Source organism: Stegostoma tigrinum, chromosome 29 (genome assembly GCF_030684315.1).
Source record: "Stegostoma tigrinum isolate sSteTig4 chromosome 29, sSteTig4.hap1, whole genome shotgun sequence".
Lineage (NCBI taxonomy): Eukaryota > Metazoa > Chordata > Chondrichthyes > Orectolobiformes > Stegostomatidae > Stegostoma > Stegostoma tigrinum.
The window spans coordinates 36,681,160-36,690,731 of record NC_081382.1 but is presented as its reverse complement, the minus strand read 5'-3'; the positions used below and the strand labels follow the sequence as shown (position 1 = coordinate 36,690,731).

Below are 9,572 nucleotides of genomic sequence, written 5' to 3'. Positions count from 1 at the left end.
TGCAGGAGTATAGGGCTTTCCAAAGGGCAGAGTGATACTCTAAACTGATCACCAGGACTTCCTCTATTTATTAGACCCATGAGAACTTAGCTCCTATACATCCCCTGATTAAAAACAATTTTGTTTCAATTTCTTAACACTGTTTTAATTCTGGCTGTACTGTACTTGGAATAGTATCAAGTGCAGGGCTGGTGCGGGGAAGCAAAAGAAATCAAACAATTTGGAAATTATTGAAGCGTGAAAAGCTGGGAAAAGAGTGTGACATTTGCTTCTCTCAGTTGAGGGCTCTTTTCAAACCACATTTGAAAGATCAAGAACGAGGAGGAATATCTGTGGCAACAACCTGGGACTGTACAGTGTTGCTGCTGCTGCTGTAATCTGGCCTTTCTGTAAAAGGAATGGGTAGCTTAACATCTATTTTTTTAAACTGGTCTGAAACTTCATTGTGGCCGAGCAAAGTGAAAAATCTTTGGCAGCTGGCTTAGAAACAGTACATGGAAAGTTACAATTTGGCCAAAGCTACACAATGAGGTCTGGCAGAACTGTGAATATTTTGAGTTGTGTTTCGTGAGGTATCTTACATTGATGGATAGATGCCATACCATGCAAACAGACTAGAGGCCAAATGAGCAAATTTCACACCTGAGATCATTGAGGATTCCCCTGCACACATACCAGGCAAATAGCAGTGATTTCCACCAGAGGTACCCCTGGGCTTGGGAAAAGGGAAGTGCCAGGGACCTGACGAAGAGTCATCCAGACTCGAAACGTTAGCTGGCTCTCTGTCCACGGATGCTGCCTGACCCGCTGTGATTTCCAGCATTTTTTGCTTTCAGTACAGGCTCCAGCATCCGCAGTAAGCTGCTCTGCCGGGGAGGCTGGTTCGTTTCCACTCTCAGGATCCCACATTCTCCCTGTGTCTGCATGTGTTTCCTCCGGGCGCTCCAGTTTCCTCCCACAGGCCAATGATGTGCAGGTTAGTGTGGATTGGCCTTGGGAAATTGCCCCAGAGTGTTCAGGGATGTGCAGGCGAGGTGGATTAGCCTGCAGGGTTACAGGAACAAGGTGTGGCAGGGTGGGGGGGTGCTGGAAGGGTATGTTGATCTGGGTGGGATGCTGTTCACAGTGTCATTGAGGACTCAATGGGCCAAATGGCTGCACTGTAGGGATTGTAATAGTACTGCAGGCAGGTAAGCTGGAAGGCTGTGAGCAACAACATACTAAGTGTGCATGCAGCAGGATGTGGTGTTTGTATAGCCTAGAGCTGATGAGACAGAGCAAGACATGAAAGTGAGGTAAGATGATCTCCAAAGTAAGTGCATGGCTGCTGAACTGAGGCAGCAATGCAGTGGTCTCAGTCAGGAGGGGCAAGAGCTGTCGATCAACACCTAATATAGAAAGCAACACCAGCACTTGCGTTCCAATGGGCCAATTGATGGTGTTAATAAGCGAGTTCTGGGATTTTGACCCAGTGACTCTGAGGGAATGGTGATATATTTCCGAGTCAGGATGGTGAGGTTGAAGGCACATCGTGGCAGAGACTGCAGAATGAAGATGGACTCTCTCTCAGCTGTATCCTTTTATTCTTAAACTATTCCTTTTCAGTTATATCATTTATTCTTTTTATTCTTAAACAATTCAAAATGGTGCTGGATTGTGGCGACAGGTGAAGCTATTCACTGCATTTAATGTATTATTCACTGTATTCGCTGCATTATTTGCTGCATTTCATGGTATTATTTGCTGTATTTCACTGTATTAACTGTATTGCTCACTGTATTGACTATTATTCACTGTATTTCACTGTATTATTCACTGTATTTCACTGTATTATTTGTTGTATTTCACTGTATTAACTATTATTCACTGTATTATTCACTGTATTGACTATTATTCTCTGTATTTCACTGCATTATTTGCTGCATTTCACTGTATCATTTGTTGTATTTCACTGTATTAACTGTATTATTCACTGTTTTATTCACTGTATTCACTATTATTCAGTGTTATTCTCTGTATTTCACTGTATTATTCACCATATTATTCACTGTATTCACTGTAAAATACAAGGGACAGTAAATGATTCAACTGCAAGTTCAAGTGATACAGACTTGAGCTGATTCTAAAGAGCGGTATAAATGTCCCCTGTTCCTGGGTAGGGGAGAGGAGGTGGTTATTTCCAGTGCCTTAGTAATGTCAAGAGGTCTGTCCAGTTCCATTCTTTACTTGAGCCTTGTTTTAATTGTTTTTATTACAACTAGGGACATTTCTGAGGTTAAAGCATCAACCACTTTGCTGTGGGTCTGGAGCCACATATAGATTTCCTTCCCGAAAAGGACATTAGTGGGCCAGATGGGTTTTTACAGCAATCAACAATAGTTTCATGGTTATCATTCAGATTTTCAACTCCAGATCTTGGACTCTGCCATGGTGGGATTCAAACCTGAGTCTTCAGAGTATTCCCTGGATCTGCTGATTACCAGGCCAGTGGCAATACCAGAACACCATTGGCTCCCCATTGTAGATGGTGGTCAGGCTTTGTGGATACAGGAGGTGAGTTACTCACCGTGGAATTCAGCCTCTGACCTGCTCTTGAAAAGATGGCTGAACAGTTCATCTTCTATTCAATGGCAATCCCCTCAAATCTTAATCCTGGGGTATACAGTGATGATAAAACCATTTAATTGCCAAGGAGAGAATCTGTCTCACTGAATATGGAGCACTGCCTGGCACCTGCATGGCGCAAAATTTACTTTCCATTTATCAGCCTGAGCTCTGGCATTGCCCTGGTCTGCCTGCATATGGACACAGGCTGCTTCAGCTTCTGAATCATGAATTCTAGTGAATTATGCAATCATCTGCCCACATCCCACTTCTGGAAGCAATTGTGCTCCTATTACTTTTTCCTTCCAGCCTTTCCCTAGCCCATCCCCCAGGTATAAGACTTGATCTCTGAAAAAAACACCGCTCCTTCATTAAAACCATAGTGTTACAGCTACTGCTATACAAGTATTTAATTTTTGAACAAATGATTGGGAAAGGATGATTGGGGGTGCGGTAGGAGAATAACGATATCAATGAGATCCCATCTCTTTAATTTACCCAGCCTAGCCCACTCCCCCTCCATCTGCCCGGAATCAATTGCAGTGATTTTTAAAAGCTGGACAGAATATGGCTTTAAATTGAACCCTCAGGCTTGAATGCGGAGATCATTCCCATGTTCCACATGCTGGTTTTTTTTTCTCTCACTCTGTCTGTGGTGCCCAGCCCCCTGATGTTCCACATGGATTAAATTGGATGCTGAGTTCAGTTCCTTGGCCAATGCCTGCATCCAGCCTGTGCCCAGCCCCTTGTTAACTTTCTGGCTCGTTTGTCTGGACACCACATGTGCTCGGAAGTTGAAGAGTAAGAAAGAGCTCATGTCATTTATTTTAAAGCAAGCCTTTCAGCTGAACTCATATTTGGCAGCTTCTGAGCTTTATTTCCCCCAGCACCTGCCCACCCACCCCCACCCCCACTCTTTTCTCTGCTGCTGGATTTCTCGGGAACACTTATTCCTGACCAGCACTGTGCCGCCTTCATGTTCTGCATCACTGACCCCATCGTTTCTGTGCTGCAGGGACCCCATCCCCCTCAGGTACTTCTGCATTTGTCCCTGTCACCAACTCTGTCTGTACCAGGAAAACCCCCTTCGCAAATCTCCACCAACGCACTTGACAGACACTTAAGTACTTTGCGCGTTCTGCTGTAATGTAGAAATTGCAGCTGCCGGCTTACAGACTGGTTGAAGGGAAAATATTGGTCAGGAATGTCCACAGACAACACCTTCCAAGCTAGAGTGCTCCCTCAGCCCTGCACTCGTGTGAGTAGGTATGGTGGGCATTGCAATCAATTGCTGCCCCCTCAGACTATTTCAATGTAGAACCCTCCATGTCTTCACAGCCTTCTGTGTTTTTGTTGTTATTGGATTGTGCCTGGTGGGGAGTGCTTGATCATTGATTGGTGACTCAGTGGAGGTTTGTATACAAAAATCTTTTTCCCCAGGGTAGGGGTTTAAGATGGGGGGGGAGAGGGGAAAAGACTTAAAAGGGACCTAAGGGGCAGCTTTTTCCACACAGAGGGTGGTGTGTGTATGGAATGAAATGCCAGAGGAAGTGATGGGGACTGGTACAGTTACAACATGTAAAAGGCATCTGGATGGATCTACGAGTAGAAAGGGTTTAGGGGATATGAGTCAAATGGAAAGAGATTTGTGTTCCTAAGATGCTGCTTGGCCTGCTGTGTTCGTCCAGCTCCACGCTTTGTTATCTCAGATCTGCAGTTCCTATCACCTCTGATCACAATGTAGGATATCTGGTCGGCATGGACAAGTTGGATCAAAGGATCAAAGCTGTACATGTCAATAATTCCCTAAAGAATTGAGAGGCGATCTGTTGTATTTCAGTGGCAGCGTCCCTATCCCTGGACTGGGAGGCTGCCTCCAGCTCCAGAGGTGTACAAAAACATCTTTGAGCAGACTGATTAGATAAAAAAGGCCAAAGAAATTAGTGGGATATGGACACATAGCCAGGGGTCAGGACCGCGCCAGAAAGCTGTCTACCCACAATGCTGGTCCATGTCTCTCTCCCTGGGGCCCCGTGACCAGCCATTGCAGTGTGCCTGGATGCCCTTCGCCCACTTAGCCGCTCCTATCCCACTGATGACTCAGGTCAGAATGCACTCCCCACCCCCTCACAGGTTAGCGTCAGACAACAGTATTTCGGCAAACTGAAGCCCACGAAAAGCAGTCATTAGGCGAACAGAAGTGAAAACTCTGCATCTTCACAGCTTCAGAATGTGGTTAAAACAAAGTGGCAGATTCCATGTTTTCTGGAGATCCTGGGGCAAAGAAGGCTGAGGTTCCCAACCCCTCGCGGCCGGCTTTTCGTCTGCGGGGGACCTCACAGCCAAGCCCAGTTCCATTTCCCAGCGGCCGTCAAGCACCCTGCGGGATTTTACCCCCCCCCCCCTCAAAACAGGAAAGGGGTCATTTGCCCCCCACCTTTCTAGTCAGCTAAACCCCGAGGGTTCGTTACTGATGGGCGAGCTCCTGATTGCAGCCGTGAAACAGCACAGAACGTACTGATCCCAGGGGTCGGTTTCGGATTTTAAAATACGTTGAACAGCCCAGTTTTTAATCTTTACACAGAACAGATTGCATTTTTGAGTGGAAAAAAGCATTAAGCCTACCCTCCCTATTCAAAATGTGAAAAAAGTCAATGCATTTTGTTTTTGTTGCCATTATAATATTTTCCTACTGCTACACATTTTTTTGACTCCAGTCGTGTTTTTAAATGAAAAAAAAAGTTCTAGGCGGTGCCAACTCTGCCTGGGGACGAACGTGTTGGAAACTTTTCAAAAACTTTCTCTCTCTCTCTCTCCATTCCTGTAGACCACTCCCCAGAAAGAGTCGCTGACGCGTCTCCAGCGCCGGCTGGGGGGAGGGAACTCGGCGTGTGTTGCCTTACGCAGTGGAACATCGAGAAGCTGTGGTTGTCGAAGGCGATGGCAGGAGCTGTGTACACGCTGCTGTCTCTATGCCTCAGCCTGGGGCAGCTGCCGCTAGCTAGCGCCTACTTCTCCGAGGAACGCCAACCCAGCGAGTCCCCACTGCAGAGCCCCACCGTGCTGATTACCATCATCGCCCGGAACACGGCCCACACCCTGCCTTACTACCTGGGGGCTATCGAGAGGCTGGACTACCCCAAGGACAGAATCTCCATTTGGTAACTAAACGTTTCCTCACTTAAAGGGTTGGGGGCTCAGTGCCTCACACCGGGTTCGATCCCACCCTCTGCTGACTGTCTTGTGTAGCGTTTGCACTTCCCTTTGGGTGCCCATCCTCTAGAGATGTGCAGGTTAGGGTGGGTGGGCCATGCTAAGCTGCCCTCATAGTGTCCAGGAATGTGTGGGGGTTATCCATTGTGAAACACGGGGTTATGGGGATGGGTGGGGGTTATCTGGGGGAAACGTAGGGTTACGGGGATAGTGTGGGGGTCAGCTGCGGGAAACGCGGGGTTACAGGTTGGGGTGGGGGTTGTCCTCTGCAAGGGCGATGGGCCAGATGGCCTCCTGCTGCCGGCTAAGTTGCTCATGGTGTTCAGGGGTGTGTGGGCTGAGGTGGATTTGCCATGGGGAAAATGCAGGGTTACAGGTGACTCAGTGAGTCTGGGTGGCATGCTGTTTGGAGGGTCAGTGTAAACTTGATCGGCCGAATTGCCTGCTTCCACACCGCAGGGATTGTGTGATTCTATCAAGTTATTCCGTGTTGATTTTAAAAATTGCAGTAAGGCTCAGACCAACTTTTCCTTGTTTGCAAATCCTGTTTCTTTTGTATTATTCTGGAATGCTTAAGTCCTTCTGTTCAGCTGCACCCGAGGTCCATTAGACCGGTCAGTGAAGGAATGGCATATCTCATATTGATGCATTTTTACTAAAAATAACTCCTGCACTCTGTGTGTGTTACCCCATGAGGGATTCTGTCATTCTGTTCTATGACTTAGTACTTCACCCCATGTGTGTACATAGAATATAGCAGCAGGAGGAGGCCATTCGGTCCTTCGAGACTGCTTCTCCATTCAATATGATCATGGCTGATTACCCCCAATCCTGTTCCTGCTTTCTCCCCATATCCTCTGATCCCTTTGGTCAAAGGGGCCCTTTAGGGACTGGCAATAAAAATTGGCCAGTAATGCCGATGTCCCGAAGGACAATTTAAAAAACTATATCTATTCCTCTTCCTTCCTTGACTGCTTTCTGTGATGGAGAATTCCACAGGCTCCCCACTCTCCTCCTTTCTCCTTGTCTCAGTCTCACTACTCCATTTCCTTAAATTGTGATCCCCTGTCTGGACTCCCCAGTCGTCGCAAACATCCTGCATAAGTTCAGCTTGTCTAGTCCTGCCAGAATTTTATAGGTTTCAATGAGATCCCCTTGCTCATCCTTCTAAAGTTTAATGAATATTGACCTACCAATCCAGTCTCTCCATACATCAAATGAATGTAGTTCTGGCAGGGAGGTGAGTAAGAGTGGGGGGGGTTACCTCAAGGAGCCTAATTTCGGGAAGAGGCAGAGATCAGTCAGAATCTTTGCCCCTGGTCATTGTCCAGTCACCCTAGCTACACAATGTGTGGGTGGTGGGACATCAATGAGCAGCCCCCGAGGACTGAGAGCTGCCATCTTACAGTGGAATGTAATGCGAACAAGATCATTGGTGAGAGGTGTGCAGGTGGAGAACTCATTCAGACTGTACACATGAAAGTTGTGACAATAACACTCCAGAGTTCTGGACTGAGCAACATGTGGAATAAGATTACTGAGTGGCAGAGGCACAGTTTTGAATACTTTAAGTTTCCCTAAACTTGTGGTCTCAATAAAACATTTCTGTTTCCAGCCCAGTGAGAGCCAAGTATAAGTTTATAATAGACAGGAGATACCTTATGCAGTCTGGATCGTAGCTTTTGAGTGACCTAACTGCCAGTTTTAGTTGGGTGCTAAATGTTACAGGATAACCTTAATATTCCATGTTCGTACAGAGACACCCATTTTAGAAAAACATTTCATTTTAAAGATGGTGGAAGTTGATGTTGTTTTTACATTTGAGCTAAATATCTCAGACTGGAAATACCAATGTTCCATCCCTATAAACCATCATTCTCTTACATTCAGTTTTTAAAAGTTGATTTGTTTGGAATGTGGCCATCACCAGTTTGTTGTCCATTCCGCGTTGCCCTTGAACTCGGTGGCTTACTCAATCATTTCACACACAGCCGCACTGGTGTGGGTCTGAAACCCCACGTAGGCTAGAACAGGTCAAGGTGACACTGGTTTTGTGATAACAAAGTGTGGAGCTGGATGAACACAGCAGGCCAAGCAACATCAGAGGAGCACAAGATGCTGCTTGGCCTGCTGTGTTCATCCAGCTCCACACTTTGTTCTCTCGGATCCTCCAGCATCTGCAGTTCCCGTTATCTCTGACACTGGTTTTGTGATCACTATGACCAATACTAGTTTTCAAACCGAGCTTGTGTTTTAATCAGCTGAATTTAATTCCACTAGATTCTGGGACAGGATTTGAACTGTTGTCCGCAGAGTATCTGCCGGGTCACTGATTTCCTAATGCAGCAACATTTCCCGACTCTGTCAACTCCCTCTGTTCGTTCGTTCCCTGTTTACCCAAGAAAAGGTGGTGCTGATGGGCTGACCCTTCCTATTTCAACAGGTTTAATACGGCTGTGTGCCGTGGTAAACCATCCTCACAACCCCCATTTCTATAGCGCCTTTGACATAGTAAAACACCTCTGCAGACCTTCAAGCTAAATTATCAAGCCTTTTGTTTTAATTTGTTCATGGGACATTGTGTGACACTGGCTGGGTCAGCATTTATTACTCATTCCTAACTGCCTGGCAGCAACTCCCTCTGTGGTGTGGAGTCACATCTAGGCCAGACGGGGTAAGGACAGCAGAATTCTTTCCCACAAGGGCATTTAGTGAACCAGATGGGTTTAGCTTTTTTTTAAGATTCCAGGTCTTTGGTTGAATTCATCATTTAACTTGGTGTGTGCCACAGCCCAGAGCATGAACCCGGGCCTGCTGAATTACTCGTTGAATGACATTACCACAAGTGAGTGCTCAGGCACAGGAGCCCACCAGTTGATGTGAATACAGGGTTTTTAAGTATCATCTTAAAAGAGACGGGGAAGAGCCTGATGGAGAGAATTCCCGAAGACGGGATTGAGGCAGCTGAAGGCAGCACCACAGTTAAAATTGAGGATGTACAAGAGGCCAGTACTAGAATCATAGAATCCCTGCAGTATGGAAGCAGGCCATTTGGCCCATCGAGTCCACACCAATCCTCCTCTTCCTCGGAATGACAGTATCTTGGAGAGTGTGGGCCTTCAGCTGCTTTGAGTCAGCCACACTGACATGGAGTCATAGGGCTCTTGTGGTGCAGTTGTAGCGTCCCTACCTCTGAGCACAGAGTCCTGGGTTCACGTCCCACTTGGCCTGGACTTGTGTAAAGTGTTGATTAAACATTTCAATGCTGGACCTGGTGTCACCTTTGGACTAGGTGGGTTAAAACTGGAATGATTCCTCCCCTAAAGAATACTTCATCAAGTATTTAGGTCTAAATTGTGACTTGCCATCCCCCTCTCATGGGGTGGCTGTTTAAAAAGGGCAATACCCCAGAAATTCTGCACTCAGCCATGGCCCAGCAGCAGTGTGTGTAGAGACACAGTGGTGTACTTTTCCACACTCAGGTTTCATGTCTGTTTCCTCAGGGCAGCGACGGATCACAATATAGACAACACGACAGCTATCCTGCGTGAGTGGCTGACCAGCATGGAGAGGTTTTACCATTATATAGAGTGGCGCCCAATGGATGAACCAGTGTGAGTATTTACACCTCCTCTCTACACAGGTTCCGGAAAGGAACGAGTTATTACTATGGGCAGTAAAGTACAATTGATTCAAAACTCCTAGGAGGACCCTGTCGAAGTGCTCATTGATATCACTGTAAATTATAGTGTAAT

At 46.5% G+C, this 9,572-nt stretch overlaps 1 protein-coding gene across 2 annotated transcripts in view; it reads left to right on the top strand.

Moving 5' to 3' along the window:
* Window positions 1-3,778: 3,778 nt before the first annotated feature.
* Window positions 3,779-9,572, top strand: part of cercam (cerebral endothelial cell adhesion molecule) — a 91,452-nt gene continuing 85,658 nt past the window's right edge. For both annotated transcript variants that reach the window (XM_048559240.2, XM_059638295.1), the window contains exons 1-3: window positions 3,779-3,862; window positions 5,432-5,765; window positions 9,321-9,431. In XM_048559240.2, coding sequence (XP_048415197.1) covers window positions 5,545-5,765; window positions 9,321-9,431 — 332 coding nt within the window. In that variant the 5' untranslated portion in view covers window positions 3,779-3,862; window positions 5,432-5,544. The remainder of the gene's footprint in view (window positions 3,863-5,431; window positions 5,766-9,320; window positions 9,432-9,572) is intronic.